Source organism: Ochlerotatus camptorhynchus, unplaced genomic scaffold, assembly GCF_037179485.1.
Source record: "Ochlerotatus camptorhynchus isolate MF236.1 unplaced genomic scaffold, CSIRO-AGI_Acam_v1.1 ptg000137l, whole genome shotgun sequence".
In the NCBI taxonomy this organism is placed as follows: domain Eukaryota; kingdom Metazoa; phylum Arthropoda; class Insecta; order Diptera; family Culicidae; genus Ochlerotatus; species Ochlerotatus camptorhynchus.
Window position 1 is genome coordinate 266,715 of NW_027040627.1, and position 21,072 is coordinate 287,786.

A 21,072-nucleotide genomic window follows, 5' to 3' on the forward strand; every position below is an offset into this window, starting at 1 on the left:
CGTGTAAAGAGCTTTAGAAAGTTTGTTTACAAATGCTTTTGTGCCGTTATCAAATGTTATGCCTGCATTGATGTTATATTGTATCTGCTTTTTGCTATTACATCATTATTTCATACATCAGCTTGAATTACATTGATCGATATTACATTTTTTTTTGCTGTGTACCTATCAACATAAAAATAAATAAAGATATTTAAATGCAAATTGTTCTGATCCTTGCGTCGTACAAAACCGCTCGCGTTCGAATCCGGTTCACTACCGGACATGGTACCGAGTAAATCAAGTTCAGCCGCATCGCACCTCCATCGAATCACTACCCTAATAAAAAATAACCATAAACGAACGATAACCCAAATCATTGAACTATTCCACAAATGGTTTGGATGATACCCAGAACACGTCGTTAAGCAAATTAACCATACAATTTTTATTAGGGTAGCCAACACTAATAACTTCTTGAACGGGGCTTGTTGAACAAGGCCGTTGAAATGACCAACAGCCACGCGTCTTATCGATAACCTCGCCAATCAAGTCAGCCGGTAAGCTGTTGCTTTGGAAATCCGCAGCATTCTCAAACGGATAGTGATTCTGTGTGAAAGAAATTTTCTACATCTTTTTTCGAGATAGGCCCTTCTGACATGTTACTCTAGAATTGGTAACGTCTATATCAGTTACATTGGTAACCGGTCAGTCTGCAATTTGACACTAGTTAACGCGCCGCGTCATAAACTCCGATGGCCAGCTCATCTCGGCTTTGCTTTCGTGTGTCTGTCAAGTCAAAAGAGGAAAGCAACTTCGTAAGCTGGAAGAGGAAAACTTTCATTTTTTCCTGGTTTGCTAACGAAATTTCGCACTTTTGTGGAAGATTTATAGTCCCGGATACGGCCACCGTTTGCCCGTTTAGTGTCCTACAGTAGGAATCAACATCCATCGTCAAAATGAAACGATTTCTGTTTGGTTTTCTGTTGCTGTTGATCGTCGTTCTGCAGACGGAGGCAATCATGTTCCGCCTGGCACCAAATATGCAAAAGTGTCTAAAGGATGATATGCAAGGCAATCAGATAGTGGCCGGCGAGTACGAAGTCACCGGTGCACCGGGACAAAAAATCAACTATGTGGTAAGTTTCCCGGGTCGATTTGATTGCTGCTATGGATGAGAAAAATGTTCGGTTTTTTTCTTTTGCTTGCAGGTTCGAGATAGTAAAGGCCACATAATGTCTCAGAAGGAAGACATTAGTAAAGGGAAATTCACATTCACGTCGGAGATGTACGACACATTTGAAATTTGCTTCATTTCCCAGGTTCCGCCAAGTATGTTGATCAAGCTGGGTTTGATTTTTTTTGGATATTGCTTAATTTAAGCTCAATTTTAGCGCATCGTGGCATTGAACAGGACGTCGCCCTAGATATCAAGAAGGGTATTGAAACTAAGAGCTACGAAGGTGTAAGTACGCGTTACTCAATTCAGCACTATATTGACTAGCAATCGTTCTGAGATGCTTATCTAGTTTCTTCTTTTCTTTCCTTTGGAATCGAAATTATAACCACCATTCGGGTGTTCGTTACTTTTTATCAAACATGAACTTGATGATAAATATTGGTGTCTTGCTGTTGATATCGTTTGTATTCGTTACTACACAGTTCATGAGCGCCGTAAGTTAGAGTTACAGTTCCGTTGTAGTGAAAAAAAATTGCTTGTTTTGTAGCTCTCTCTCCACTTGTTTACCTGAACTTAGTTAATTGGTTAAATATAGTTTAGGTACACAAGTTGACATGTGATTTTTATATGATTAATACTGAAGTGTGACTTTTTTGTTTTAACAGTGTCCTTTACCTTTTCCTACACCCACATTTTCATAATAGAACAATTTGTTGTTTATGTGTTTGTACCAACTCTTCATCAATTTGCTTTCGACATTCGAACATGTGATTTAATATAAACATGAGAAATGGCTCGTAAGAAGTATCGCGGGCATCCAATCATTAAAATTTATTTACAATTATGTCAGTATATTGCCTTTGTGCTTTTGCATTGGCTTGCTTACGAACTATATGTTCCGAATCATTCAGTTGTTTATCAATATATAAAAACACCATTTGATTTGTTTGTCTTGCTAAAAATCCACAGCTTGCAAACTTCCCCGTAGAATCTGTTTTACTATAACAAATGCTGATTTTTTTTTTAGTTAGTGCTAAAATTGCCAAGCTTTGCTTCATCTTCTACGAAATTTTAACAATGACTCATTTTCAGATTGGCGAAGCCGCAAAACTGAAACCCCTCGAAGTTGATCTCAAGCGTTTGGAGGACCTGTCCGATGCCATCGTGCAGGACTTTGCCCTGATGCGAAAGCGCGAAGAAGAGATGCGTGACACCAACGGTATTTATGCACTTTCTATCGCTAAAAAAAAAAAAAAACAATTCAAACTCCCGTTTCTTTTCACCTTGCAGAGAGTACCAACAGTCGTGTGTTGTTCTTCAGCATCTTTAGTATGTGCTGCCTGCTCGGTTTGGCCACGTGGCAGGTTCTGTACCTGAGAAGGTACTTCATCGCCAAGAAGCTTATCTAAACTAAACTAACGAATTCATGGTTCGGGAATGTGTGCGATGTGTGAGCGGCTGGATGAACGCGTGAATGTGCGTTAGAACCCCAAAAAGGGTGCAATTTAGTAAAAAAGGAAGGAGCGTGTCTTAGAACGCAGGCAGAGGATCCAATTTCGTTTCGAGTCTTCTATGTTCCGGTTATAACAATTAGTTGACTACCAGCCTTGCGTGAACCCCGCAGTTTTCAATTATCACGACCGGTGAAAAGTCTAAATTTCTTATCTTACAAACCGTATTACGTTAAAATCCATAGAATTTTCTTCAAGAGAAATGTTTTGTGGAATCCTGTTTTATTGTCCAGCAAGCAACAGAGAGTAGCTTTTCGGAAAATATTGAATATGTAAGCTCAAATCTGATAATTTAGTGGTTTCTTTGTTTTTGGTTGCATAAACAGGTTTTATAGTTTATAATGCAAACATCGACTTGGTAGGTTTGACGCATTGAAATAAATGAACTTAAATTACGGTGAATGATATTTGGTTATTTTTGAGAATCCATCCTGCTCTTGTCACACCAAAAAGTAAAAACGTCCAGCTGCTGCTGAAGAAACAATGCATCACTTCGATCTTTGATGACAAAGTATAGTTTGAAATCGTCAGCACAAGCCAGCTTCAGGCAACGGATCGAAAAATGAACGTCATTCAGATACAATAAAAATATGAACGGTCCCAGATAACTGCCTTGAGGTACACCAGAAGAAACAGCGAACGGTTGAGAAAAATGATCTCCAATCATCACTGACATATGTCGACCGGTGAGGTATGAGCGAAGCCAATCAAGAAGGGAACCGTAAAAACCAAGTCGCTCTAGTTTGGCCACTGCAATCTCGTGATTAATTTTATCAAAAGCAGCAGAAAGATCGGTGTAGATAGCATCCACTTGATGACCTCTTTCCATCTCGCGTATGATTGATGATGTGTATTGAACGAGATTTGTAGCGGTCGACCTCTTCGGCATAAATCCGGCAGTCGGGAAAGATCCTAGAACCCAAAGAGAGGTTGAAGATGGATGCTAAAGGTGCGGCCAGTACTCCAATACAGTTCTTAATAACCGCGTAAGAGATTTCGTCAGGGGCAGTGCTGAAATTTTCCTGACGAAGACACTGCTAAATTGTGACATGAACAGGTCAGCGATTCCCTACGTATCTGATTCTTCTTGATCCCTATTGTACATTGTAGAAGGTAAGCCCGATTCCTTCCGTTGATCGTTCACATGATTTCAGAAGCTCTTGGGATTTGCTTTGAGTTTAGTTTGTAAAGCTGTTTGTTGAGCTGCTTATACTGTTTGTTAACGAGGTTGTACCAACCGGTGGAAACTAACGATTTTAAATTGGCTCACTACTTGACTAGCCTATTGGGCCCAAGCAAATCGACTAACGTATCCCATTCTAGTCGAAATCCTAGTACTACACTTATTGTTTTTATTCGCTATGGAAGTTTGACAGATAAAATGAGGGGTTCGTGGATTTTCATATTTTTCGAGGGGTGCATCGATTAGCTTGGGACCGAAGAGAGTACCAGAGCTGAGGCAAAAAGTTGAGCACGTTTCTTCGGGACCTTCTGGTCTTAGAGTTACCTCTATGGTGTCTGTCATTGACAGACACGTCCCGAAAAGAACTCACCACAAAGTGTCTCACCCTCCCTGGCAGACGAGAGAGCTACGTAGGTTGAAGTCAATCAAGAGAGCAGCATTGAGAAGATTTACGAAGTATCGCACGCTTCCTCTGAAACTACATTATGTGAGGCTGAATCACATGTACCAGCGAGTCAGTCGTGAATGCTTTTCAAGTTTCCAACGAGGCATCCAGCGCAAACTTAAGCTACACCCGAATTTGGAACTACGTGAACGAGCAACGCAGGGAATCCGGCCTCAAATCGTCTATGGAATTCAACGGAGAAGTTACTGCCACTGTTCAGGATATATGCCACCTTTTTTCCGAAAAGTTTGCCAGTGTATTCATTAATGAGACACTAACTGACGACCATATTAACCTGGCTGCCAGGAACGTTCCAGTAAACGATCAAACGCTGGTCGCAATTGATGTTAATGCAGAAATGATTTCTAAGGCCGCGACTCTGCTCAAGTCATTCTTCAATCCTGGACCTGATGGAGTTCCATCTGTATTTTTGAAGAGACACATTGCTAGCTTGTTAATTCCGCTTCTTCACCTGTTCCAAATGTCTCTCACAGGTGGCATTTTTCCATCTTGCTGAAAGTTTGCGCACATGTTTCCCGTCCACAAAAAAGGAAGGAAAAAAGCTGTGGATAACTATCGAGGAATTACATCGTTAAGTGCCGTTTCGAAGCTATTCGAGCTAGTGATTATGGAACCGTTGCTGTCCCATTGCAAGCAGTATTTGAGTGCTGATCAACATGGGTTTACTGTCGGCCGCTCTACAACTACCAATCTGCTGTGTCTCACATCGTATATAACCGAAAGCATGTCGGATCGGGTTCAAACGGACGTTATTTATTCAGACCTATCCGCAGCATTCGACAAGTTGGACCATGCTATTGCGATTGCTAAACTCGGCAGGCTCGGTGCATGCGATAATCTTCTGAGTTGGTTTCGATCATATCTTACCGGTCGGCAACTAAAAGTTGCCATAGGAGATTGCAGATCAGCTAGCTTCTTCGCCACATCAGGTATACCTCAGGGAAGCCACATGGGACCGTTAATTTTTATACTGTACTTCAACGACGTGCATCTGGTCATCGAAGCTCCTCGGTTATCATATGCAGATGACCTCAAAATCTTCCTACGAATCTGCTCCATTGCTGACTGTCACTTTCTTCAACGTCAACTGAATGTACTCGCTAGTTGGTGCAGGTTAAACAGAATGGTAGTGAACCCAGCCAAATGCTCCGCTATTGCGTTCTCACGAAAACAACAACCGATAATATTTAGCTATGACCTGCTTGGCTCGACAATCGAACGCGTGAATCAGGTGAAAGACTTGGGTGTGATCTTGGATTCGCAGCTTTCATTTAAGCAACACATTGCATATGTTGTTGATAAGGTGTTAAGAACTTTAGGTTTCATTTTTAGGATAGCTAAAAACTTCACTGATATCTACTGTCTAAAATCTCTCTATAGTTCGCTTGTTCGATCGACGCTTGAGTATTGTTCAGTGGTTTGGAACCCAAACTACAACAACGGTGCCGAGAGAATTGAATCTGTTCAACGTCGCTTTCTTCGTTTTGCGTTGCGTAGATTGCCTTGGAATGATCCGTTTCGATTACCAAGTTACGAAAGCCGTTGTCAACTTATCGACCTAGAACTTCTCCGGACTAGAAGAGACACAAGCAGAGCCCTAACCGTGGCCGATATCCTACAAGTAAGGACAGATTGTGAGGCAAATTGACCTGAATGTTCAACCCCGACCGCTTCGTAATAACCTTATGCTAAGACTGCCTCTACGTCGCACAAATTATGGAGCGTACGGTGCGATTTGCGGACTGCAGAGAACATTCAACAGAGTTGCATCTGTTTTCGACTTTCATCTCTCCCGTGATGCGCTTCGTCGAAAGTTTTCTTCTGTTTTTCGCCAGCAGGAATTAAGATATTGACTATAAGATATACGTTTTCTAATGTTTTTTTTTTATGTTATGACCATGCTTGAATGTAATTTTTTTACCATAGTTGATAAGGTTAAAATCATTGGGGCTTCATCCAGCCTGTTGATGTAAAACAACAATAGGAAAAACAGGGAAAAACCAATAACCCCTCATTTTATCTGTCAAACTTTCATAGCGAATCAAAACAAACATTGCGTAGTACTAGAATTTCGACTAGAATGAGGTACGTTAATCGATTTGCTTGGGACCAATAGGCTAGTCAAGTAGTGAGCCAATTTAAAATCGTTACTTTCCACCGGTTGGTTGTACCACGTTGTACTTCCTCTTCTATGCATCCGTTCGAAGTTTACAAAATGTCTTCAAGGCAGCTCGTTTGGATGACTTCAGTCGCTTGAGTCGGTGGTTGGTCCAAGGAGGGTTACTAGATATGGGTGGAGTTTGTCATTGATACAAACTGGTCGATCGCATACACGACAATGTTCGAGAAAATAGAAGAGGCAGCATTCGCGTCACGATCTCGGAGTTCATCGTCCCAGCTGATGTTTTCGAAAAAGGTTGCCATTCCCTCGTAGTCAGTCCTACGGTAGTCATACGATACGCTGTCCACGGTAACCCGAAAAGTGCAAGCCTGATATAAGTGTAATGATAACTGCAGAGGTGAATGGTGTCTACAACGTTTAACTAGTGGTTCGGGTGCCCGGGAACCGAGTAATTAGAGGCGAGTTCACGGCTAAGGAAACATAGATTAAGCAGTCTATGATTTTCATTGGAGAACCCGTTCCGTTGCAGAAGATCAGCACTATTGTAGCAATCTAGGAGAGATGCTACTAGAGGTGTAATGTATGAGTCATTAGAGCGAGGATGAAAGAACCCTGTTTCATTCGATGACCAGTTGACTGAACGAAGATTGAAATCACCAACAAGGATTTCGTCAGTCGCATCATCTTGGATACATCCCAAAAAAGTGAATCAATGTGTTGATCGATCAACTCAGAATAAATAGAAGAATACAGAAGAATCAGTAAATACAACACGCAAATGAAGACCACTTTCAACGGTAGGGTAACAGCCACCCACACCTGTTCGACACCTGAGCTATGTTACGTATTAATTTTGGATACTATGTTACCACCACAGACAAACAGACGTAACTCTTTGAAAAAGTTTTTCTTGAAAACATAGTATCTCAAAACATAGGACCTCAGTAACGACATCTCTCAGGCTTCTCACGGAAAACAAGCTTGCTGCCTAACTCGCAAACAATATTGCATGAAAGTTCTATAGAATGTATAGAAACGTCAAAGTGATCCGATGCCAGCGCTGCGGCGAGTAGTTCGCGAAACTGATAATATTCAAATCAACCGCTAAATGCGTGAACGAAGATACACAATGAAGAGTTACGTCTGTTTGTCTGTGTTACCACTGTCTGATGTATTAAGAATAAGCTTTTCACACGTTTGAGTAAACACTTTGAAGCGTGCATCTACGTAGTTGATGCTGCAAGGGCCACATCGCTTGAAACAAGACAACCAACGAAAATTTTACTGCCAACATCATTCAGCAGCAGATCTGCTGACAACTCTTCCGCCACACACACACATGAACCTGCACAGTAGTAGCATAGAGGTAACTCTAAGACAAGTAGGTCCCGAAGAAACGTGCTCAACTTTTTGGCTCACCTTTGGTACTATCTTCGGTCCCAAGCTTGTCGAATCACCCCTCGAAACATAGGAAAAACCAATAACCCCTCATTTTATCTGTCAAACTTTCATAGCGAATCAAAACAAACATTGCGTAGTACTAGAATTTCGACTAGAATAGGGTACGTTAATCGTTTGCTTGGGACCAATAGGCTACTAAAGTGGTGAGCCAATTTAAAATCGTTAGTTTCGTATTGATTGTTGGTAGTAGACCGTCATCGTGCACAGAAGTAGTGTATCGAAAACTCGACGAATCTTAGCAAAGATTGCTTCGCATCGCAGTAATAAAACTGGAACACCGGTTCTGAAATTTCAAAACGATCAAAAGGTTAGTAAAGTGGAACAAGACGACAAACGAAAAACTAATAAGTTTCTCGTCACATATTAGCACCACACGAACTGAACGCACGTAGTACGTGTCAATCACATTGAGGGAGTGGTTCACGGAGAATTTCAAACGTGGTAGCACATCACCATCGAATTAACCGATCAATACCACGACAGCGGGAGCCAAAATCACCCTGGCGGTGTTCGATTACGGCACATTACCACGTTGGGAGACAAAAGCCTTCTCGAAGAAGTGAGTTGCCACAGATGAAACCGCCATCCCTTTGAAACTAACCATAGGTGCCCCAGGGCTTTTGTTTCGAGTGCTCTATTCACAGGTCGGATCTCCTCGCGGTGGTACAGGGTAGGTGCCAGAACGGTAGGCTCATCGAGCGACGTGTTGGCCGTACGACTCCTAGCGACAGGTCGCACGGATTCGAAGCAGCAGTGCACGCCGAGGGCAGGAGACAGTGTTGACCGGACACAGGTCATCACCATCGGCGAGAACCATCCACGAAGAGAGCGAGAGGGAGGCGCAGCCACTCGCGATTTGTCTCAAGTTGAGAGGTCATCGGCGCAGTCGATTATCGATCGTGTCGGGCCACGGCGGATGCGAAGCGTTCGGTGGTAATCCGGCGGGGATCCCAAGCGGCCAAGTGAACGAGAGCATCGGTGTGCCGTGTGTGTCGTGCCCATTCAATTCGAGCGGCGCAGGTTCACCCACATCGAGCGGCGCAGGTTCACCCACATCGAGCGGCGGCAAAGGTGGCACCCGGCCGGTATTTCGTGAGTACTCACAGGAAGAAAATTATGTTTAGTTAGAAAGAAAGGTAGGGCAAGAGCGGAGGCGCAAAGCGCGATGAAAGGAGGCAAGGACAGGGACAAGGAGGCAGGTAGGAGAAAATGAGGTGGCGGAACATGCCAATAATAAAAGCTTGCCTATGTTGATTTTGTAATTTGTTGGGGTGTTTATTTTGCTAGCCGATCCGACCCAAGCTTTCCCATACAAGCAAAAGTCGTATGCAACAGCTATTAGGTGGATGAAGTAACCGAGAGTTAAAATTCTATTACTACACTATGTTTGTTTTGATTCGCTATGCAAGTTTGACAGATAACATCAGGGGTGTGTGGATTCATGCAGAACATGCAGGGGTGAGTGAAATAGCTTGGGACTGCTTGGGACCGTTGTTCTGGTACTGAGTGAGCCAAAAATAATAATGATTTTCTTCGGGACCCAGTGGTCTTAGAGTTACCTCTATGGTAGAACGTACTGCTAGCAAGACACCACCGCCGGAAGCTTTGGGGCTAGTAGCTCGAGAACGATCAGTGCGATAGACCGTAAAATCCGAACTAAATATTTGCTTAGAAAGTATATTGCTGTTCAACCAAGTTTCGGTGAAGGCGTACATATCGTAACTAGCATCCGAGCAGGCCAATTTGTACTCAGCTACAGTTGTTTTCATGCCTCCAACGTTTTGTTATTACAGCAATATTTCAGCTCCCTGAATCCTGGATGCGTTACGGTTGTCATTAGAGTCATCATGGTGGGGAATGACTGAAATTGTCGAGGGACTATGTACAGATGTGTAGTGATCATTTCCCGCTTCGGCAGGACATATACTGTTCGTGCAATTACCTCAGAAACCAAGCTCAGTGACTTGAGCATTGCAATCAGAGTCATCCTGGTGAGAAGCGGCTCTGACTGCGAAAGGATTTTTTACGGCAGTTTAGTGATCATTTCCTGCTTTGGCAGGACATATTCAGTTTGCGCAATTACCTGAGAAGGCGAGGCTCGAATGGGGCAACGCTGACAAAACTGGACCAGAATCCATTTTTGGTAACGGTGTTAGTGAAAATTAGGTTATCCAAAACAAGTACTTTGAAGGATACAAAGCTCAAAGGACTTCCCTTTTTAGCAGCGGGAGTTAGTGGTTGACATCGAAACGAAGTTTTAGTCCAGCCGGTTTTGCTACAGATGTAATTTGATATATGCTCAGCGGTCGTTGAAGGCTCGAATGGTGTTATATAAAACTGTTTGAACTTCTCGGCTGACTCGTTGGTCGCAGGAGCAACTAGTTTTCGACTGGAGCTAGCATTAGTAGGAAGATTCAAGCCCGACATCGTGTTTACGTGTGTCTGAATGGGTGGCAGCTGACGAGAAAGAAATAGGAGGAGGCTTGGCATGCGATGCGGCATTCAAACCGTTCGTAGAATCAGTAGCAGGAACAGAAACATTGTACGATGGCGGTAACACCTGCTGAGGAACGTGTGAATCCACATAGCTCGGATACAGGATCGATGATGTCGGAGGTGGTAAATACCAAAACGGCATTGTAGCCGGCGTATATGGTACAGCAGGTGGCTTATCTGATGTTTTTCGATTTTTGTTCATGAGAGGTTGTTGTAGCAGAATTTCCAAGAAACGGAACTAGAATCGGATGAAGGGTTTGATGGGAAAGTGCAGTACCGTTGTCCTCTCCGACCGGACATATGTCCTATATTACCTGACCGTAGAGATTGTGTTGCTGTATCTCTCGTTGGTTGGATAATGCCGGGAACCAAGATTGGAGTGTTGTCAGGACAATTTAGGTTATTTGCAGGAACGCACGATGTTGCATCTCTCTGGAACGAGGCTGGCAGATGATATTGTCAACCGGTGAAAACTAACGATTCTAAATTGGCTCACTACTTGACTAGCCTATTGGTCCCAAGCAAATCGATTAACGTACCCCATTCTAGTTGAAATTCTAGTACTACACTATGTTTGTTTTGATTCGCTATGGAAGTTTGACAGATAAAATGAGGGGTTCGTGGATTTTCCTATTTTTTGAGGGGTGCATCGATTAGCTTGGGACCGAAGAGAGTACCAGAGCTGAGCCAAAAAGCACGTAACTTCGGGACCTCTCTATGGTAATGTATCATTCAGAATTTAATGTCACAAACAAACTTTTAAAATTACAGGTATCAATAATCACTAGTTTTTCATCACACAGCTTTTCAGGGCCACCAATTCAAAAACGGAAAGAGTTAAGATAATAGATTATCGATCAATTAACAGAACTAAAGGCTCAATATATTTGTTCCGACCACTAGCGGTCCTACGTCAAGCTTCCGTTCGTTTCGATTTCTCATTATTAAAGTGAATAAATCGAACTGTTTGTTGCTAAGATGATTTCGGTTGTCCTAAAATGATGAATGGGCTGCACGTAAGGAGACGTGATTGATAATTCTCCCGAATATCCTGGTAAATACACGTTGACTTAAGTAACACCAAACTTAAGGGCCAGTAAGCGACTCAAAAACAAATATTTTTTAGCATGAAAGCTACCGATATGCTTTTGTAATTGTAATTGTAATTGTTCAGTGCATAGGCTGTGCCTTCCGCTAAGAAGGCTTATCTAGGGACCAACCCCCTAGTCTATACACCTACTGTCCTTCCCGTTGCACTCGTCAGCTCGTGCGATACTCTAGACACACATGGGTGGTCGTATCCGGGTCCTCCCCTGGGTAGGCTCGTGTCCGTCCAGGTTCTGATACATTAACTTATGCATGGTAATTATACTTTTAAAACTCACCTTTTGATTATAATGTCGAAAATGCTGAAACTAAATAAAGGTTAGCGATCCATATAAGGTGCGTGCTGCGACGGAGTAGTAATTGAAGGAAATGAGGTTCTGATGTGAAGTATAGGTAATTCTAAAATAGGTAAATCAATTAATCATTAGCTGCTAACAGTTACTAATAAATGGGTACGATAAATCACTCATCAATGAGTATTGCCACTCCCACTGAAAAATGGGCAAAACCTTAATCATAAATGGATATTCGATTCCTACCGTGTATTTAAAGTAAAGTTAGGATCTTATCAAGCAAGCACACACCTTTTACGATTCTTATCCTACTTACGGTTTCCTGCACATACGACTTTTCCTAGATACAAGCTTCGTCCAGTATACATTGGCTGTCTCCAACCGACATGATCCTTACTGTCTGTTTCCTCTTGCCGGTGCAAGTTTAATTCTTCTTTTCTTGTTCGTTTCTGGTTTCTGGTCGTGTTCCCATTTGTCCTCAGGCAGTTAATATTAGTACATGATAGGAAGAAAGAAAGAAATAGAACAAGTTAAGTGTGAGCCGCATGCATTGGTTACTTATTTGGGTCATGGTGTTGTCTTCCCTATTTATTTGCCCTAGTCGCTCTCATATCGAACGTTTAACGCTGGATCAACAATAGAAAAGGGCCCATCAGCATTCGTAAACAAACCGCTCCAAAGCCCCCCACTCACAAAGCGAAGGCCACCCACGCAAACCAACACCATCATCGGATAGGGAAAACTTCCACCTACACGAAGACGGTGTTGGCCCGCGCGAGCAGCCCCCGATCTGTGAGGAATGGGCTCTGGACGGTCTGCCCACAAAAACCGATGGGCCCCCTTCCATTGTTGATCCAGAACTCACCCCCTTCCCTCACACTATTATGGTCGGAAAAGAGAACCCATATTTAGGAATCTATCGCGAACTGCGATGCAGAAGATATTAATAGCAAACTAATCTGGAACTGGTCTAAGACATATGACCCAGTGAGCATTGACACCTCACACTGTTGTGAATGAGCACGGACGCGAGATTTACTAGAGTATTAAATACAAAACGCAAATTCAAAATAAAACTTGACAAGACATCGTCAATCCCCTTATTTTTGGGCAGGGTCTGACGATGTGAATCTGATTTTGATCAGTGAACGGGCCCCATATGGTACATTTTCTCACCATGAACCTGTCATTTCCAGCCTATCTGAACTATTTAATAAATGGAAACCATAACATGGGTTACGCTTCCCCTAAGCGGGCCCTCCGCATCCTACACAGCAAAAAAAAATGTAATATCGATCAACGTAATTCAAGCTGATGTATGAAATAATGATGTAATAGCAAAAAGCAGATACAATATTACATCAATGGATGTAATTTTGTTCACAAAATCGATGTACATCGTACAATGTGATATTACACAACCGATGGATTGACCTGGTTGCAGCAGTTTCGATGTAATATTCAACAACTTTTTTTGCTGTGTATCTCTGTCTTATCTCAAATGCCAATGGTTTGAATGTATCAATATATACATTGGAAATGACGTTCAATCAAATAAACCCATACCCCACTCACTTGGCCAGGCTTCAGAATCGTCCAGTGGGCAGTGCGCTCTACACTCCAAGTTCCCTTTCTTTCAAATTCACCCCAAATTTGATATTTTACCCCTTTGAGTGTTGATTAATCACAATGAAACATTGTGACAGAGCACGGACTTGAGGTTACTAGAGTATTAAATAATCTAGGTCCTATTTAGGATTATATCTGAAAAATCCAAATTTGGCCAACGCCCACCATGAAAGCTACCGATATGCTTTTTATGATTAAAACCCTACTTAATATGTTTAACATTGCTATCACTATGAGATTACATGCGTTTAATTGGAAATATGAATAACTTTTCGATCATCAAAACAAAACTTTATTTTTCTCGGATTGGTGCGAACGTTACTTTCGACGTAATGAAAATTTGCTCTTGATTTTTGCTTCTAACTCTCTCTGTTGGCCCGGACCATATATAAACGTCATTGAGCGTCAGGGAGTTATTTTTGGTCGATGAGGCATATGCGGAACGTCAACGTCACTAACGAATAATAATTTAATACATTAAATTTTGGCACTAGCATAAAATGTAAATACGTATCATTCCGTATTTCTGTGTGGAAATCAAATTTCATAAAATTCAATCACTGTTCTTCAAAATTCCATTATTTATAGCCAGGCACCAATCGTAGAAGTGATTTTTGTACCTTTGTGGTGTAACCGGCCGCAAAATTAGGATGCGTAAAACATGGGTCAAACGGGACAACATCTACTACAAACCCTTCTACAAGCAAAAGCTAAAGATGACCTTGCTCGGAGTGCTACTGATGGCCATCGTCTTTTTCGGATACCAAATCTTCTACATCAGTCAGTTGCAAACGGATTCGGGGACGGGTGTACTCATCCGGGGTGAAGCCGCTCAACACCAGGCTAATAATAATCATCGTGTTAATTCGATAGGAAACGAAGCGGAATCGAATGATGCTGGCAACAACGTCAGGGACGAAGGCGGAGGAGAAGCGTTTGGTGTCAATGTTAGCAACAGCATAAATGGGTTCAACGGTCCTTCCGATGATAGTCGGTACGTGTATGTCGAGAAGGTTGGCAACTACGAGAAGAGGATACTGAGGTAAGCAGGAGTTTTTTTTAGTTTATAATAGATATACAATCAACTTTATATAGGACACATAATCCTTTCAGAGGCATCCGATTGCGTGACATCGACGCATATTCGGAACGGTCCCGCAGTATGTTCCGTTGCTTGCACGGAAAAGAGGAAATTAGTTGGAGCAGGGTGAACGATGATTATTGCGACTGTCCCGAGGATGGGAGCGATGAGCCTGGCACTAATGCTTGCGAAAAGGGTCGATTTTATTGTCGCTTCCAGAAGCGCCATCAAACCGGTCGTGGAGGTTACGCATCGGTTCCTAGCTCGTGGGTCAACGATGGCGTTTGCGACTGCTGTGATGGTTCCGACGAGTGGCTTCGAGGCGGCTTACATTGTCGGAATGCTTGCAAGGAAAAATATTCCTATTAGGTTACACTAAACGAAACTGATGATATTTCTAGCGCCACTCTTCTGAATCAAAAACTGGGATTGCATTTCTAGTTGTAACGGGGATGAATGCTATGCGTGATTGTGAATTAGTATGTTGAAAATAAATTATTCTATCTTATATTTTCCTGTACGTATGGACTTTACCTGTGCTGCATGTATTAGTAATGTGATGACAATGGAGTGCGTTCCGAACCTAAAATGCCGAATTAGTGAAATAACTTCAATTGAGCGTATGAAACATTGATCAATGTAGGTATAGCTAGATAAAATTGGTTCCCAACTCAATACTCAACGGGTTTATTAAATTTTGGAATTCTTGATAATGCTCCATTCACACTGCTTGGTACAACCAGACTGAATTGATGCTCGGTTGTATCGTGTGTGCAATGGTTGTAAGATAACATTTACAGTTGGTCAATCGGTTGAAGAAAAATCAAAGCATTTTGAATTAAGATTGGCGGAGTCAATGTCTGGCGAAGTCGCACAAGCATCGCAGGTTACTTAAATGGAATAAACGCAGTGCTGACATCACACGATCTGTCCAGCATCTTTTAATGTAATCCGTCTAGGTAATAATGGGTAAACCCAACGTAAGGAGGAGGGGGACTCTTAACGACGATTCAAAACATCAACACTAGAAGATCCCGCTGTAAATAGATCGTTCGTCGAATACGGCCGTTTTAATCTTACTCTATCACTTCAAGGACAAAACTAGTAGAATCCAAAATGGCCGCAATTATGGCTGATTTTACAAGGCTTTGACAACGACCATTTGTGGATTCTATCAACCTTGTTCTTAACCTTACTCAGTTGTTGGCGAGTGTCGTCCAAGGTCCATACAATAAAAAAATCCGTACGAAAATGCCCGCGAGGGAAAGAGGGAGGGGGCGGGTTCAAAATCTCTCAAAAACTGTATTGTAGATAGGCCCCTATTCATGATGGCCTTCACTAAGGATTTCTTTCATATCCTAATCGTGAAAAACACTCGTTATTTGATTCAAACGTGAAAGTTTCTCATTTTTGCTTTAAATTTTCATTCATAATTTCCATAGCAAACATCAATTTTTACCATTCATCCAAAAACAGCAAAAGTTTTGTTTTTGATTGTTTTTCCACAGTTAAAATCTATGATCTCTGTTTTCAAGTAAATTTTTTCTTGTTGCCGAAATAGAAGCAGATATAATTTAGTGCAAAGTAATCTTTGTTACAGTTTTTTTTGTAGTTGTTGCAAAATACAGCTCTTTTGTCATTCCTAAATATCAATCCAAATTGAATACTTTCTTTCCGATTTTGTATCGCTTAGCCTAGTCTGAAATAATAGTAGTAGTAGTAGGTCTTCCCCTGTGAACCCTGTATCCGAAAAAACTCGGATACAAAATGCCTTTCCTCGCCTAGCCAGCTAAACTTAAACATTACACGATTAAAGGAAAATCATATAAAATATATTATATACTTTCGTATTTTCCTGCATCCTAAATTACAATTTTAATTAAAAAATATTTTTCGTTTTTAAATAAAGACTATCATCAAAGCAATATAATGAATCTGTGTTTTCATCTATCTTTCCATGCAATAAATTTTATGCAAAATAATGGCATGATTGGTTTGACCGATATAGGCTAAAAACTGTACAATTTCCACCTATACACATACACACAATCCAAATACGGCGACACACGTTTCGCCGAAAACGAAATGAAACGATTTATAAGCATGACTGTTGGGCGAAACGAACAAAAAAAGGAATCTTATCAATGATACTTCCGTGGATCAAAACTGTTTTGATTTTCAACGAAATCGAAACATTCCACTTACCTTTATAAAGCATTCATCACTGGATTCGCGAACTTGTCGCAAATACGGTAAATTCGCTGGCTGAGTTTCTGGTTTAGTCATTCGATCACTTGGTGCCACTTTCTTCTTCTTCGTCGTCGTCGGCGGCGGAGGTAGCCATTTTTTCATCCTCTACGTCCGTATCATTGCCGGTAATCATTTGCTCGACGCCACTGGCGCCCGTTTGCTCCTCCACTTCCGCCGGATGCAACTCCGGTTGTATCTGTTGCTGCTGTTGGAGTTGAACGTTTTCCTCCAATGTGGTGGACAAGTTCGTGGCGGTCAGTTGTTGCTGTTGCTGAAGGTGTTGTTGTGCGAACACGTTGATCTGGTATTGCCGGAAGCGATTGAGTACTTCAAAGTGAGTGAACAAGTTGGTAGAATTGGCTTCACTAGGATAGAGGTGTCGATCGAAGGAAGCACCGAGACGTTTGAGCAAATCCGTGAAAGACTTCTCCTCCTTGCGAATCCACGGCCGATGATCGTCCTGGATCTGATATGGCGTAACGTGCACATGGACGTTGATTCCTAACCGGCACAGTGTCTCCAGGAGACTTCGCGAGGTGATCCAGGTGTTTTTACCCCCGCCGTGACCGCCGTCCAACCAGTACATGTCCTTTATCCGAGAAACCAACCGCATCATTGTGCTATCGTCGGGGGTGAGGGTCTTATAGTAATGAAACTCGTAGATGAATTGATTGAGAACGACACAGCCTTTGCTGAAACCCATCAGGGCGAGGTTTGCCTTGTCCAGGTTGAGACTCTCGCGCCACCAGAGAAGATCGTTGATGTCGGCATTGCTGGCACCTGTGCCCGTTACCGATGATGAAGCTGGCGAAGTTGTATTGTTTTGAACATCCGACTGAAATAATCACGGTTTAAATTACCTTGCGCAAGTAATGAGACAATCGGTCTTACCTGAAGAACATCCACGTCCATGTCCTGACTTCCTTCTAATCCAGTCCCACACAATGAAGAATTTGTCGCCGCTATTAGCTTATGCAGAAGATCCGGTTCTAGTACAGGTTTTGTCAGCTTTTTAGTCAAATTGTTTAGCAATCTGTAGGAAAATCAGATACATTAATAGATAAGATTTGACATATTTCCCCCATGTGGTACTAACTCTTCTAAATGCTGCAACGAGAAGTGCATCGGAGTGTGATCAGGAATGCCAGCATTGTTGCCCCGTACGAAGTTGTCGAAGCAACTGAAGGTGCTATATTCCATACGCATCGGCCGCACCACAACGATATGCGACCGAGGGAATGAATCCCTCAAAAGCAGGGCCGTATTCTCCAGGTTCCACTTGATGTAGTTCTTATTGTCCCTATTCGTTTCCATTTTCTCCGGGATGTCCTGAATTCAAGATGAAGTACTATACGTTTAAAACTTCAATGATTCCCTAAAGAATGCATACCTGAACATCTCCACCAAAATAGACTACCGCCGTGCAGTCGTCCTTGGAGCGCAATAACGGCGGACAGTAGATGATATGGTTGGTTCTATTCTGGTACCCTTTGATACCGTTTATCCGCACCGGACCACCTTTCGGCAATTGTGGAGGTTGCTGTTGCTGCTGCTGCTGAGGTTGAAGCAGCGGTTGTGATGGCTGCTGTTGTTGAAGCTGAAGTATTGATGTACTTCCACCCATATTGGTACCGCTCACGCCTCCTCCTCCGCCTGCGATGCCTGCTACTCCGCTTGTTCCGCTATTGGCTAAGGCACCGCCTGTAGAGCTCCCACCGCCACCTGCCGTTGCCGTATCATTACACCGCAATGCATGCATTGCATAGGGGAATATGCCTCGAAAGTTCAGCTCTACTAATTGATCACCACCTGCAAATATCCGGAAAAAAGACAATTCAGTTAGATTTGCGATTTTCGCATAATTTTCTTTGGAGGTTTCTTGGAAGTATTCTAGATGTGCCCTGGAAAATCTCTCAACGTGCTAAAGAGCCCATTGGGTTGTAAGTTGAAAACTCATTGGACATGTATCATATGAATCAGACAGTTGAGCTCTGGTCATTAACTTCTTATCACCGAAATGCTCGCAATATTTCTCATCAGATCAACATGGATTTGTTCCCAAACGGTCGACTACCACCAACCTTGTGACATTTACTTCTTTCGTCGTTCGCCAAATGGAGAAAAGGCTCGCATGTAGATGTGATTTATACGGATCTGTCGGCTGCTTTCGATAAAATGGATAACGAAATTGCCCTGGCCAAGTTTAACAGATTAAGAATTGATGGTAACCCTCACTGTTGGCTGCACTCGTACCTGACTGGACGGAAAATGTCCGTCAAGCTTGGTGATCATGTTTCGTCTTCGTTTCTTGTTAAGTCCGGGGTACAGCAAGGCAGTCATCTTGGACCATTCCTTTTCCTGCTATACATGAACGATGTTAACAACGTCCTTAAATGCCACAAAAAATCTTACGACGACCTTAACACTCCGAATACGATGCCTCCGAAAAGCGTGTAACGGCAAGTTTGCAATAGCCAGTGCTGTAAGTTCTCAAAATCAATTGAAATTTTTGACGTAGGACTACGTCTTCAATTTCTATACTAGGGTACACTTTGTGGAAACCGAAAATGGAACATGAAACAAAATTATGAAAGATTTTCAACATTAATAACTCAGCTGCCCCTGGACCAATTTCATTAATTTTATCACCAATCGATCAGAAATATTTCTACGCAATGCTTCCGACTGATGATTTTCAACAAGAAACTATTGAAAAAGTTGTAATTTCAAGCAATGTCCGATGTACAAATAAAAAGTGATAATTGTTTTCATGAGATAAACGTTCTTCCCAAACCCAGTCGTCATTATCGAGTACCACATCATTCTGCTTTAACCAGAAAAGATATAAAACAACGCTGCTGTCTAGCCTCAACTCATTTTCGCTTCGGACGCCATGGTGAACAGGCAGAAGAAGCAGCAAAAGCAGTCGTCTGGCTCGCCGTGCCGGTGTCAAACGTATCTCCGGTCTACAAGGTGTGCTGAAAGTGTTCCTGGAAAATGTGATCCGTGATGCTGTCACCTACACTGAACACGCCAAGCGTAAGCTGCCATGGATGTCATCTACGCTTTGAAGCGACAGAGATCGATCAATTAAAATTTTTGTCAAGCTTCTGCATTCATGTGCCGTCTATCGGAAACTACGCACAATCTGTTTCCGTTAATTGTTCACAGAAGACAGTGCAGTGCAAAACGTGCTGGTACCTCTATATCTGCATTTAGATTAATATTCGAAGTCCCTCCTTTTTTACAGATTCAACACACAAAATAGCTCACCCCTCACATAATTTCCCGCCGATTTTTATGAATGGGGCGGGGCAAAAAGTATCTTCGGATGTTATAGATAACATGTTTTGTAATGTCAGGTACTCTATTTTGTAATCTGTGAAAGGGAAATCACAAATCGAGTGTCATCAAAATACATGGCATGTCGAGAGATTGAGCTCGTCAGAAAGAATGTTCACTCTCAAATTTGAATGTTTTTGGCTCTCTGGGGACTGGTGGTAAAGCGGTTTAAAAGTGTATGGAAAAAAAAACCCTTTTTATTTAATTGTAGCATATGTTTAACAATAATCTCCGGGAAAACTGAACGATAAAGTCCCTGACTAATTACATTAGGTCGTTCAATTTTTTAAACCTGAACCTCAATTTCATTATGGGGATTTTTATCACTTCCTACCAGTGGAACAGCGCCATCTCTGTGGAAAATGGCCGGGCGATATGATTAATTAAAAGAACTAAATGCTCTTCACATTTGTACCGTGCATTAGCGATCCTACGTCAAGCTTCCGTTCGTGCACAGACCCTTCTACTTTTTGATGAAAATAGAAAAGCAGCTATCCGCTATCAAAGGGGACCTCCTTCGAATGGGTGATATCAGTTGCTTAGTCATTTGACGAAGGCATGGATCATTCTCATTTGAGATACGCTTGATATCATTCAATTGAGTGTAACCTACACATAAACGGAGCTCTGGTCGACATTCCGGCGAAAAAGCTTAGCCAACATAACTTCTACTAAACTACAACCCGATATTGACCCGACATAAACCCAAATTTTTTTTTTTTTGGTTTTTGAGAGTTGACCAACTGCAGTCTTAATAGGCTAGAATCTCGGTTGGGCTCTCCATGCGATACACAATACTTTCAGACGACTCGAGCTATGGTGCTCACTAGGTCACTGCAGCTTTTAGGCTCGTATTGTGATCAACTGTGTGTATTAGATTACGACCATAAATCCGGAGAACCCCGAGATCTGGACGCAATCGCCCCTGCAAACAAACACGTCAATCGTCGGCCTCCCGCGAACAAAAGAACA

The 21,072-nt window shown here is 42.2% G+C and overlaps 3 protein-coding genes across 4 annotated transcripts; 2 read left to right on the forward strand and 1 right to left on the reverse strand.

The window, feature by feature from the left end:
- Positions 1 to 748: 748 nt before the first annotated feature.
- On the forward strand, positions 749 to 3,072 carry bai (Transmembrane emp24 domain-containing protein bai). Its single transcript, XM_065220976.1, has 5 exons — positions 749 to 1,118; positions 1,191 to 1,311; positions 1,374 to 1,444; positions 2,252 to 2,378; positions 2,450 to 3,072. Exons 1-5 carry the CDS (start codon positions 939 to 941, stop codon positions 2,566 to 2,568), a joined length of 618 nt encoding a protein of 205 aa, XP_065077048.1. The 5' UTR covers positions 749 to 938; the 3' UTR covers positions 2,569 to 3,072.
- Positions 3,073 to 13,949: 10,877 nt separating this feature from the next.
- LOC135700459 (uncharacterized) lies at positions 13,950 to 14,931 on the forward strand. 2 transcript variants are annotated; one of them, XM_065220979.1, is made up of 3 exons: positions 13,950 to 14,207; positions 14,301 to 14,469; positions 14,541 to 14,931. In XM_065220979.1, the coding sequence occupies exons 1-3, from the start codon at positions 14,078 to 14,080 to the stop codon at positions 14,875 to 14,877; spliced, it is 636 nt and encodes a 211-aa protein (XP_065077051.1). In that variant the 5' UTR covers positions 13,950 to 14,077; the 3' UTR covers positions 14,878 to 14,931. The 2 variants fall into 2 exon arrangements, with proteins under 2 accessions (XP_065077051.1, XP_065077049.1); XM_065220977.1 differs by having other exon boundaries at positions 13,953 to 14,469.
- A 955-nt stretch (positions 14,932 to 15,886) lies between these two features.
- Positions 15,887 to 18,562, reverse strand: LOC135700460 (mitochondrial protein C2orf69 homolog). Its single transcript, XM_065220980.1, has 5 exons — positions 18,149 to 18,562; positions 17,855 to 18,087; positions 17,650 to 17,791; positions 16,714 to 17,593; positions 15,887 to 16,615 (listed from the first exon to the last, which is right to left on the reverse strand). Exons 1-4 carry the CDS (start codon positions 18,515 to 18,517, stop codon positions 16,799 to 16,801), a joined length of 1,539 nt encoding a protein of 512 aa, XP_065077052.1. The 5' UTR covers positions 18,518 to 18,562; the 3' UTR covers positions 15,887 to 16,615; positions 16,714 to 16,798.
- Between the last annotated feature and the right edge of the window lie 2,510 nt (positions 18,563 to 21,072).